The sequence below is a fragment of the Nannospalax galili genome, unplaced genomic scaffold (genome assembly GCF_000622305.1).
Source record: "Nannospalax galili isolate Female #2095 unplaced genomic scaffold, S.galili_v1.0 scaffold384, whole genome shotgun sequence".
In the NCBI taxonomy this organism is placed as follows: domain Eukaryota; kingdom Metazoa; phylum Chordata; class Mammalia; order Rodentia; family Spalacidae; genus Nannospalax; species Nannospalax galili.
In genome coordinates, this window is record NW_008352648.1 from 2009418 (window position 1) to 2022561 (window position 13144).

Consider the following 13144-nt stretch of genomic DNA (forward strand, 5'->3'; position numbering starts at 1 on the left):
GAAACCTAGGGGATAAAGGGAAAGAAGGAGCTCAAGAGAGGTAGGGCCTTAGGAGAAGGGTTTTAGGGAGAAAGGGGGGAAATGGGGGCACTTTAAGTGGGAAAAGCATGATGGAGGGGTGAGACAATGCGAGAGAGAAATAATGCCTAGCTAGTTTTGAAAACCAAAGTACCAGACTGGTGGAAGTAACCTTCTTGGATGTTTAACATACTTTGAAGCCTATAATCATTTGGTCATTGGGACATAAATGACAGTTTTTGCTCCTTGCCCTCCTAGGTCGACTAGTTCAGGGGACTGGGAATTTCTCTCCAAATGTCTTGTAATTGTGGTGGGACACTTATCCTCTTGATCAAGGAGGCCAAGGAGACCCCACAAGAGATGGACTTGAACCAGTGTCTAGTCTACAAAGAGGAGGGTCAACACAGAGGAATCATTTCCTCCGTGCTTCCAAGCAAAGCCAACCATGGTCGAGCAGGACCTTTGACTTATCTTCACATAGGCGGAACTGGTAAAAGAAAGGAGCCAGGGGCTCCTCCCAAGCCCATGTGACCCCTGAGGAACAGATCCTCACACGACCTTAAGAATAAAAATAAATTCGTTTATCTGGGCCAACTGTGTAGCCTTAAATACCCAAAAGGAAAGTATAACCAAAGATGAAAGGTACCTATATAATTTCTTAAAGAGTCCATATGTATAGCTGAAGACTACGTAACAAGCAACAATGCCAGACAGGTGATACCTTCTTTTGAGTTGTTGGCCAGGGTGGCCAAAGGGACTCCCAGATAGTAACCCAGCATAGAACTGGGAAAATGAACAGCAGACCCCAATCTTATCTAAAGGAATATTGACAACTGATTGCTGCTAGATGAGGAACAGCTGACCCTTCTAAAACAAAGACCTCTAGATAGGTGACTAGATTCACCAGAAGGGCAAGTAGTGGGGAAGGGCTGGGGGTGGCGACAACACAGCAGACAATAGAAGGGATATCAGGGTATAAGGACTCCAGTGGGGCCAGGGAGGCTATGGGAGGCTGCCATCTGGGAAGTGGTTGTAAAGTCGAATAAGATGGTTTGGAATGTTCTGTGTGATATACACACAAACACACACAAAAAAAAAATCAACAATTTTTTAAAAATGTATTATATTTGAGGAGGAAGCATGGAAATTTATGTCATGTTAATTAGTAGAGGTGATAAACATTACCATTGAAATCTGCCCGATGACTTTATAGACATACACAGGCGCCAAGGATCCACGTGCAACCGATTATGACTAGTAATAATCAGATACATACAGATTAGAGATGCATGTGCCAACATCTCAGTGTTAGTAGCAAAAACAATGAGTCTTTCTGCAAGGAACAATATATTCTAAAATGAAATGGAGATCTGTTTTAAAGATTATAAACTCATTCAATTTTATGTCTTACAGGGCTTATACTGAGTTCAGTATTGTATAACTGTATTAACTCAAGTCTGAACCTAGAAACTTACAGCCACTTGTGAAATAGATGCACTCTTGCTCTGGAGTGTGTTACTGAATATGTCAAAGCTGCAGTGAACTACTTCTTCTAATCATGTAGTTATTAAAAATTTAAAAAATGGTTAAAAAAATAATTCTTCAAAGCATAAAAATTTGTTCCTTAATAATTAGTAGATGTGAAAAATATTACCATTGAAATCTACCTGCCGACTTTATATCCATGCTCAGATGCCAAGGAGCTCAGAAAGTAACCAACTGTGACTAGTAGTAGTCAGATATATAGAGATTAGAAGTGCATGTGCAAACACCTTCATGTCAATTGCATGAAAAATGAATTTTTCTGTATGAAACTATGTATTTTGGTAATGAAATGGGGATCTTTTTTAAAGATTAAAACCATTTAATTTTATGTCTTGTAGGGTTTATACTGAGTACAATATTGTATAACTGTAATAATTCAACTGTAAACCTAAAAATTTACAGCCAATTTTGAAAGAGATGCATCTTAGCTCACGAAATTGTTACTGAATATGTCAATGCTGTTGTAATGAAATGCCTCTTCTAAGTATGTGGCTAATAAATAAATAATTAAAAAATATTTCTGTTGTTAAGTTGGGTATAGGATTTTAAAGATATTCAAATTTTCAGTTATTCTTCAAAACCTAATAGGAAATATTTTAGATTATTGTTGCATAACCTTAAACTTTGAGTTGTATTATTTTGCTTCAATTATATAGATGACACTTCAAAAGCTGACAGATCTAAAGCAGATGAAGATGGTGATGAAAACCAAGATGACAAGGACTATCATAGAAGTGACCCACAAATTGCTATCTGTCTAGATTGTTTACGAAATAATGGGCAATCAGGGGACAACATAGTTAAGGTGAGTGGTCAAGTACAATTGTATTTTTTAATGATCATCTTTTATAATAAACCACTTTTTTAAAAAATGAATTTCCAGTGCATCAAAATGTTTTCATTCAAGGTTTTTATGAAGTTAATGCAATGGAATGCCCTTCTCTACAATTCCATACCTAGGCATGGTCAAAGCAGTTGCTTTCCAGGCACCTTTTCAGGTCCACCCCAACCATCCCAGGCCAATGCCACCATCTAGTGGCTAATGCAGATAATCACAACTGTTTCTCATCATTCTTTCATTTTTAAGGTTCAGCAACCAACCCAGGCTCTGGTAATTTCATGTCCAGTATTTTTATTTAAATTTTACCCTTTAATTCTCTGAACCAGCCTCTCATGTCATGGCTAATAGGTTTTATGAATAAAATAGTTGATTTTGAGGTTACATTGTGTGCTGTAAAAGTACCTGTTGTAGTCCTTGAAGACTTTGGTTATTTTCTCTGCAGTCCTCATTTCTCATACCATTTCCCTGTGTCTGGCAATAAACCTTCTCTGCAAGGAGTTAAAACTCATGGCTATCTCAGTTATTGATGTGCCTTAGTGTTTATATATATTATTTAGTGCTTTCTGATTTCTGTCAGTTCTTGGAGAGTTTCATAGTATATCTTGATCATATTCTGTTTTATATGGGAAGTAACTTTGTCACTAGAAATGCTCACTACTTTAGCTCTTATAAAAGGTATTGTTGCTTTGTCTAAGTGCATGTGAGCCACTGAGGGTGTTTTCTCTTTGCATTGTGTTTTATTCACAAGCTCATTCATTGTTGGCTCCAATTTTCCTTTACTTCTGTGTAAATCAGGAGGCCTGTGGGTTAAATTTTTTCTATTATTTTACAAACAATGATGTTTTATTAGGAAAAAATAACTCAGATTTTCAGTTTATCAGCGTCTTGCAACAGAGAACATATATATATATATACACATATATGCATAGTAAGCCAATAAATATTTATTCACTGTGTGGCTATTGATATAAGTAGTAAGAAAAAGACTTGCCACTTGGATTGAGGGTGTGGCTCATTGGCTGAGTGCCAGCCTGGAACACATAAGGCCCTGATTTGTATCCCCAGGGCTGGAAAAGAAAAATATAAAAAGTGTCACTCAAGGAACTTGGTTGATCTTACATATATATATATAAAAAAAGATTAATTAATTGCTCTGGTTAAGGGGGTTAGTTGACTGAGGCATGTATAAAGTACAGCTACCTTTAGCAGACTGTCAGTTCCCTGAATTATCCTTCCAGTTTTCTCTTTTTCTGTGTGTTCTGATGTAAGTCCTTTCCCTTTTTGTAAATGTTGTCATCGTGACTTTTATAACTGTTTCTCTCCTCTTGCCAGCCACTCCTGTAATCTCCTTGTGGTGAAGTTCTTCGTAGAAACTGTGGCTATCCTTTTGCTAATATATGAGTTGTTATCTGATTGAAAGTTAGGTCAGTGGAAAGGCTGAATATTTTTTCATGAGTAAATCTGAAGACTGCTTTGTATGATTTATTTAGTGTTAAGATAGTCTTGCTAGGTAGCCCAAGCTGGCCTTGAACTCACTGTTCTCCTACCTCATCATCCAAAATGTTGAAACTATAAGCATATACCACCACATCCAGCTGAAATACTGAATTTTAGAAATTAATCTAGGCCAGACGTGGTAGCCCACCTTTAATCCCATCACTTGGGAGGCAGAACCAGGAAGATCTCGGTGAGTTCGAGGCTAGCCTGGTCTACATAGTGAGTTCCAGGCAAGCTGGGGCTACAGGGAGACCCTGTCTCAAAAAGACTGGGGAAAAAAAGTACATGTAGCAAAAAGAAAAAATGGATTCATCAACTCACATTAAAGGGCTCATAAGAAAGTTTTAAAAAAATATATAGAATGAGAAGATATTTGAAATTTACATGCTTCATAAGTGTTTAATATCTAAATATTTTTAATTCTTACATATTAATAAGCAACTTAATTTTGAAATATTCTTGAAGTTTTTTATTTAATCACTTTTTAATTTGACAATAACATGCATGTACACAATCCATTCCTATTACTCTTATCCGCCACCACCCCTGCTTTTTTGTCTCCCTCGCAGCTGTACTTATTCTACCTCCTCCATCAGGTCCCTTCTCCATATTTTATGTCATTTGTTTTGTGACTCACTAAGTTTAACCGGTGCCCTCTGAGTGATCCTGCGTATGGAGCTGTCCAAGGGCTCCCAGTAGGCTCTCCAGTGGATACAAATTTGAAGATAATGGCTTCCTCTCCCTTTGATTCCACTAGTAGCCAGTCGTTCAACAGGGAGAGGTAGAGCCACAAGGGCCCCTCGTTACTCTGTGACTGGCTTTTGACAGTCCAGTTTTCTGTGGGCCATCACAGGCAACCACAGTTACTATGAGTTCATGATTACAATGGCTGTGTCATGCCCTGAAGATTAGCATTTTGAAGCCCCTCTACCTATCTCCCAGCCCTTCTGCAGTAATCCCCAAGCCTTGGAGTAGGTGGTTTGAATGTCCTGTTTAGGGCTAAACACTTAACCTAACTTTATTCTCAGCATTTTGAGCAGCCAAACACCTGTATTCAGCACTGTTCACTGCAGAAAGAAGCTCTCTGATTAAGGCTAAGGGTATGGTCAAGGATTTGAACAGACATTTCTCCAAAGAGAATACACAACCAGTAATCACATGAAAATATGTTAAACATCCTTAGTCACTGGAGCTATGTAAAATCAGATTCACAATGAGATTTATACTCACTAGACTCGCCTTAGTTTTTTTTGTAAAGACAAGGAACAAGGAAAATTGGAACCCTGATGTATTGGTGAAATGGTGATGATCTTCTGGAAAACAGTTTGGAAGTCTCTAAAATGTTAAGCATAAGAGTTTCTGTCTGGCTTAGCAGTTCTACTCCTGAGCATTTGATTATATTTGAGAATGTAAAATATTCATATAAAATTTTGTGTTTATATATATCACAGCATTCTTCATAATAGCCCAAAGTAAAAATAACCCAATGCCTATTAACTAATAAATGGATAAACAAAATGTATCTACCCACTGCAATATTCTTCAATCATAAGCTGGAATGAGCTATGGATTCATGCCACAATGTGTACCACATAGCTGAATCTTGAGAACATTGTGCTAAGTGAAAGAGCCACAATCTATTTGTCTGAAATGCCCAGACTCAGCAATTTCAGACACAGAAAGTAAACTGGTAGTTGTGAGGCTGAGGGAGGCAGGAGTCGGAAGTAATTGCTTATGTATAAAGGGTTTCTTTGGGGATTATAAAAATATTTTGAAATTAGATAATTGTAATTGTTGAACAGCTATGAATATTTTAAAAACTATTAAGTTGCTCATATTAAGTAATGACTTATGGTGTTATATATCAATTAAAAAAACAGTCAAGCTTGTTAATTATGCTAGGTAGAGCTACAAACCATAACCATGATGAGAAAGTAAAAGAAAAATCTTAAGGAGTTTGGGCTTAAAAAACAAAACACATGGAGCATGCCTTTAGTCCCAGTACTCAGGATGCAAAAGCAGGAAGATCTCTATCAAGTTCCAAGCCAGTGGGGGCTACAAGAAGACCCCTGTCTCAAAAAAGACAGACAGACACACACACACACAAAATAAAAACCCACAAAACTGAAGATTCACTGAGTTGTATCCTAGGCCCATTTGAACTTGCAATAAAGGAACACTATATGATTTTATATTTAGTCTTTTAACCCTTCAAAAACAAAGGGATAAAGATTCAGGGCCTTTATTTTTATCAGCTTCTGACAATTGCCAAGCCACTTCTGTCTCTGAAATTGCTGAGCCTGGACACTTTACAAATAGACTCTTCTACTGTGGGATCAGGGAAACCAATTTAGAAGCAAAAAGGAGACATTTCCAAATTCTTCTTTTCGTGGCCTGATGTGGAAAACAGGACACAAAGCAAGGATCATGTGTCATGGAAAGAGAAGGTAGCATTCTTGAGACAAAACAGTCGTTTTCCATATAGAATTTTTTCAAATATGCAGATATTCCTAAAATTTTATTTCTGAACAGCTAAATAGGGTAAGGTTAGATATGGACTCCCTATGGCAGTCTGCCTTGAGCCCCTAGCATGTAGCACAAATCCTTATATTTTCCATGTGTCAGATAATGTAGATGGCAAGAGCCACAACTCTTCCCATCCACATATTTTACTGAACACCCCCATTTGTTATGCCCCCATAGAAGGTGTCAGTCACTCTTTTGATGTCTATGCAATGGTTCCCAGGTGTATCCAGCTAGAAAATGGGACAGATTAGGTATCACTTGTTACTGTATTTGTATTTTCTAAGTATTTACAAATCAACTTTTAAATAATCCAGACTAGAATTTTGTTCGATTAATGTCAAACTTTATTGAATTTAAATTCCAGAAACAAGCTTTTGCTTTGTTTTAAAAATGTTTCCTTAACTCTTCTGACATCTCTAGAATTATTAATAGCTTGTGGAAGGCTGAACAGTGATGTCAAAGTCATTTTTGGAGGGTCTTCAGGTAGAATTACACTTAAAAGCCTTCCAGTGCCTCCACGTGCCTTCACATTCTCTGATTCATTGAGCCATGTAAAAGTGTTCTGATTGGGTATAAAATATCTGGAGCAGGGCATATAGAAAAGCTTTGGGTGGTTGGGATGATGCGAACAAATGAGAGAGAAGATGGGCCTGTGTGTTCACCCTGTTTTCACATTCGGAGTCGGGAGAGCAGGTTTTTGCTGTAGCTGTACTCGTAATTTCTGTTTTCCTTAAACGAATACTTTACCATTTGAATTGTGGCCAGAGATCATTTGTGGATTTGTTTCTATGAGTTTTTGCCTGAAAATATGGTTGCTGGGAAATAAACATTAACTGAATAAGTCTATTTTTGACTTGAACTTGGGAACAGAAGGTGTTGTTCCAAATGTTGACTCTATTTGCAGTACATATAAATAGGAATAATACTTTATGTCTTAATTTTTTTTCTTTTTTTAAACATTTTTTAAATTTTTAATTTTTTGTTCTTTTTGAGACAGGGTCTCTCTGTAGCCCCAGCTGGCCTGGAACAAGATGTGTCACCCAGGCTGGGCTCAAACTTACAGAGATCCATCTGCCTCTGCCTCCTGAGTGTTGTACCACACCTGCTATGTTTTTAATTTTATATTGATTTCTGTTTTGACTTTGGTGTTCAGCTAACTTTTCAGGTTGTGGAATGTGTTGGTTAATATGTTTAGCATGTCTTCAATCTCCTTTTGTCTTTTTGTTGGTTGGTTTGAATGTCCATTCTGTATTGAGTCTTATACTTTAGTGATGCTCAAGCTTAAAGAGTGAATCAGAACCTCATTTTACAAATGAAACACATCAAATCACACAAAACTTAAGAGTGTTACAGTAAAATGCAGATAGTCTATCCCTGGGACATGCTTTCCTTCAGCCCAAAGTCCATACTGCACAGCTTCCAGGTACTGAGGCATATTGTGGCTTAAACAGTTTCTGCTATTCCCTGGGGCTCTTCCTGGCCCTGTGGAAAGCCACTGCTTTCCATTATGTCATTAAAAGATGTCCCTAAGAGAAATAGATTTTTTCATAAGCCTGTTGGAAAAATACACATATAATATATATGTGAGTTCATGTGTATATCTGAAGAGTATGTAGCAAGTATCACAATGTCTGAGGTGCCCAGCCCTAAGTGACTTATGTGTAGTACAGCCTCTACACTTAAGGCTCAGGGAACATGGTGAAAGAGAGGATGTAAAGAACGTAAGAGCCAGAGGGACTAGACACCTGCTGCTAGTTAATGCATTCTAATCATGATAGGGAAGCTGCACCCATGAAATCTCCACAGTGTGGTACCCTAACAAGATCTCCATAACAAAACTAGTTGACATGCCAAGGTGGATAGGATGACTGTCACAGGGTCCCATTTCAAGATGAAGAGCTACAAGCAATTAATGGAAGCTGAGGATGGGACAATCAGTTTTCTCCAGGGATTGGCTCCCTGAGAGATTATCTGATCTCAATTGGGCAACCCTAAACACTTGAACATATGAACATCACATCACTAAATGGAATCAGTGTATTTATATATATATGTATATATGTGTATATGTATAAAGATATGTATATTTATAAAGATATGTATGTCTAGCAATAATAAAGAAGAGGATAAGAAATTATGAAGGAGTTGAACATGGGAGGAGTTGGAAGGGGGACTGGGAGGGTAGAAATAATACAAATAAAATACTCATGAAATTCTCAGAAAGTAAAAATAATTACATTAAAAAGTCATTAATGCTTTCAGAAGTAACATAAAAATTATTATTTTGTGGCCTTTTGTTATTAAATTGATATTTTCTTTACAAAAATGTCTTAGAGAAAAACATTGTCAAGATTTTCCTAATTCATACGGTAATGCATTCTTGAAGAATGTCCTGTAAAGTGGCAATAATTAGAAACATTTTAACCTATGAGAATGGAAACTTTTTTACATTTTGAAATTCAAAACGATAGTGAAAATTGTGCCTTTGGTTTTAGTCTTGGTTTTGGTTTGGTTTGGTCTGGTTTGGTCTTTTGAGACAGGGTTTCACTTTTGTAGCCGTGGCTGACCTCAAACTCACAATCCCCTGCCACATCCTCCTGAATGCTGGAATTTAAAGCATGTGACATCATGCCTGGACGTGCCTATGGTTTTATTCAAAGCAAAATAAAGTGTTCAATTTGTTATCTTTATTTCTAGGGTCTAATGAAGAAATTCATTCGATGTTCTACACGTGTTACTGTAGGAACTATTAAAAAATTTCTAAGTTTAAAATTAAAACTTCCAAGTTCTTATGAGGTAAGTAAAACAGTGTCTGATTGTGATCATTTTGAAGATTCTGGTCTGTAGTAAACTAACAAAAGAAATCAAATTAAGTAAGAACATATTCAAACTAATTTCTCTGGCACTTTAATTTTTAAGGAAACTGGTTATTTTCATGTTAATACTTTCATGTGATACTGATATAGAATTTTATAATTTAACATATCCTGAGTAAATCATGATACTAATGCATTTGGTGTTTTATAATTAAAGGTGATATTTGGGAATTTCTGTTAAGTATGCCTAGCATATAAATGTGCTAGCTAAATGAGTTCTTTCTTTTTTATAATGCCAACATGCTTTAAGGCACATCACTTTTTAAAAATTTTATTGTTTGACAGGTTCCTTTCCTATATTTTTAGAATGAATTTTAGTTGTTCCATGCCCCATTTCCTTCTCTCATACCCCTCCTTTTCCTGTACCCTCCACCTCTGGTTTGAACCCTTCTCAATAAATCTCCCTCCTACTGGTCTTTGTGTGTATGTGTGGTCCACTGAGTTCAGTTAGAGTTTCTTGCCCAAGTGTGGGTGGGAGGTTGTTTACTATAGCAAGGGCAACTTACCAGTGGCTACACCACTCAACAAACAACCATTAACTGTCAGTAGTCACTCAGGGATGGGGCCTCAGAGGCCCAGTCTTGTGCAGATAACCACAGTTGCAGTGAGTTCACGGATACAATGGCTGTGTCACGTCCAGAAGACAGCATTTTGCTGCACATCTATTCTCTGGCACTTACATTGTTTCTGTCACCTCTCTGCACTGTTCTCTGAGCCTTGGAGGAGATGATAAGAGCTGACCCTTTTAGGACCAAGCACTCTACTATCACATATTCACAGTACTTTGGCAAGTTACGTATTTCTGCATTAACTGCCACCCACTGCAGTAATAAGCTTCACTGATGAAAGCTGGGCACAGCACTAATCTCAAATGGCAAGCTGGAGCAGGGGCCAAAATACAGGTACCTCTCAAGATGTGTCACTTTTTGTTTTTTGGTCTGTTTCAGACAGGGTCTCCCTGTAGCCCCAGCTAGTCTGGAATTCACTCTGTAGACCAGGCTGGCCTTGAACTCACAGAGATCCACCTGCCTCTGCCTCCCAAGTGCTGGGATTAAAGGCGTGCGCCACCACGCCCAGCTCAGAATGTCTTTTTATTCAAAAAGAATTTCATAATAGGGTTCACATAGTTCCAAAAATGATTATTGTTTAACACTAGGCAAAACCAACATATTGCATTCTCATAAATGCAATATGAGACAAATTGCCCTGGTATTGATCACAGCATAGCTCGTAATGGGTTGTGTTCAGAGAACACTGATGATCCTAGATGTGTCTGCAACATAATAAAGAAATATGGCTCTTATCACCTATTCAAATGGAAGATTTACACCTTCAATTAATAATACTTATTTCTTTCCCTTTAGATTCTAATAGTAGCATATGCAAAACCAAAGACCAGGACTTGTTTCCAATATAAATAAAGACATCAAAAGCAGTGTAGTTTTTCTGGCTTATTTCAGCAACATTAACTTTATGAACAGTTACATGGGAGAAATAAAATATAATAGAATTTAAACAAAGACAGTGACAGATGGGAAGTGTCTATTTTTGAGGAAGCATCTGATGCTGAACTTGATGGAAATTTTTCTCACATGACTAATGACTAGTCTGGGTTAATTTTTTTTATTATGGTTTGATTCTATATACTAAAAAAGTCCAGAGATACCAGTATTTGTATTAGGAAAAAACTGAAAGTATCAGCCCAATGTACCTGGAAAACATAAAAGATAACAATTATAGATAACACCTATAAACATAGGTGCTGAAATTATTTATATGGTATGGTTTTATATTTTGTTTTCTTCTTGCAAAATATGTTGTGTTTATTTCCTTTAAAGTCTGGTTCACTGAGTTGATTCTTTTGTTTTCAGGAAGTTACTAGAGCTAAGAAAACTGTTACTTTTACCTACTGCCATGTTATTTCTCTAATACCAATTCTTTGTCTATCCCAATCAAAGAACTTTTCCTGTGATTTCTTTAAGAATATTGATTGGTCACCCATAGTTTTGCTGCCTAGCAAATAGGGGTGCGATTTAATATCTGAGCCTGACACATCTGTAGTAGCGTTGCTAATTGGACAGGATAGTTGTTAAATGACTGCAGATGTAGCATATCTGGTCAGTAATTGGATCTTCAGCCAGTCTCTTTACAGCTTTGTTTATGAATTTGTTTTGCAAGCAAGGTAAAGAAAAAGAAGTTACCTACTTTGTTGTTTTAGGAGTTAATGAAATAATGCCTGAAAAAAATTTCAAAGTTTGTGTGTCACTATAAATCAGTAAAAAAGCCAATAATTTAGCTTCCTATGTCTAATATAATTGGGACTATATTTGTTTTACCCTTAAAGTTCAATATTGTAGTCTCTGTCTAGATAGACACAGGTTTATTTAAAATACATTCTTTTTTCCACCTTCACACTTCCAATAAAATCTTACCAGTTGCTTTCAGTAATTAAGATGTTTTTCTGTCAGGATCTGTGATAAATAATTGTTAAATACACTGTGTTGAATTAATGAATCACAAAGTTACTATGGACTTTTTGAGGATTTGGGGGTTGGTTTCCTATAACCTAGAGCAAAAGTAAGCATTCGTAAGTACAGCCTTGTTTGACATTTCATGCAAGGTGAGAAGAAGTTCACAAACAAGCCGCCAGGTACCCCTGGGACGCATGGATCTGAGCCATGGTCTGAACCCTAACTAAGGATAAGGTAACCCAGTCTTAGGAGCTTGAAAGGATTCTGAGAGGTGGAGGGGTTATGAGGAATTGCCACACTTCATTCTCATTCAGTAAAAGCAGCTCCAGAAATATGTCTAAAACCTGTAAGGTCACCCACAGACATGGATCAAGAAGATTAGCATTGTATTTATAAATTATGTGTATAAACTTGAGATACAATTGTGTGGGACAAGATAAACACTGTTTCATGTCTCTTATATCTGATATTCTATGAGAAAGTAGTTTCAATAAAAATATTCAGTGTTCTTGAAAATTGTTATTTCTATGTTATAACTACTTGGATTTTTGAAATTTTTTTAAAATGTGTAAAAATACTGTGAATTCAGAATTTCTTTGCGTTAATATATCTATTCTTTTTAAAGTTGGATGTGCTGTGCAATGGTGAAATTATGGGGAAGGATCATACTATGGAATTCATCTATATGACAAGATGGCGGCTAAGAGGAGAAAATGTAAATTGCTTTTATATTTACCTATATGTATATTTGTATATTATTATGTAATTCAGTTAGGAACTTTAAAACTTATTTGGGAAAGAGAAGAAACTGGTTCCTCTTTTTTTCTCCAGCACCTTAAAAATTGGGGCCAGGTGTGGTGGTACATGCCTTTAATCCCAGCACTTGGGAGGCAGAGGTAGGTGGATCTCTGTGAGTTCAAGGACAGCCTGGTCTACATAGCCAGTTCAAAGCCAGCTGGAGCTACAGGGAGACCCTGTCTCAAAAACACCAAAAAACAAAAAAATAAAAAGAAAGAAAGAAAAAATTGGTTCAAGTACAAGACTAATGTCTATGTTAAACTTTATTTGAAGGTGAGTTTAAAAGTCCAGCTATACTTATATCTGGGATTCTGCTAACTTCAAAACAGAGATGAGATACTTTTTTTAAAGTTCAATAACTAATAGAAATATAAAAATATATGAAGTGCAATTGGGTAAACTACATACTACCAGAATATGATTAATCATAAGATTTATTTGGGATTGTATTAGAAGGAACAGAAAGGATAGAATTAGATAGTCTTCAGGTACCTCCCTCATACTAAAAGTATAAATTCAAGTGGGCATGGTGGCGCATGCCTGTAGTCCCAGCACTTGGGAGGCAGAGGCAG

The 13144-nt window shown here is 36.7% G+C and overlaps 1 protein-coding gene across 8 annotated transcripts in view; it reads left to right on the forward strand.

The window, feature by feature from the left end:
• Nucleotides 1-13144, forward strand: part of Hectd2 (HECT domain E3 ubiquitin protein ligase 2) — a 406920-nt gene that overhangs the window by 124447 nt on the left and 269329 nt on the right. For all 8 annotated transcript variants that reach the window (XR_003846515.1, XM_029554335.1, XM_029554338.1 and 5 more), the window contains exons 6-8: nucleotides 2220-2368; nucleotides 9125-9223; nucleotides 12400-12489. Coding sequence is in view for 7 of the 8 variants with exons in the window: in XM_029554335.1 (XP_029410195.1) it covers nucleotides 2220-2368; nucleotides 9125-9223; nucleotides 12400-12489 (338 nt within the window). In the remaining variant the exon portion in view is untranslated. The remainder of the gene's footprint in view (nucleotides 1-2219; nucleotides 2369-9124; nucleotides 9224-12399; nucleotides 12490-13144) is intronic.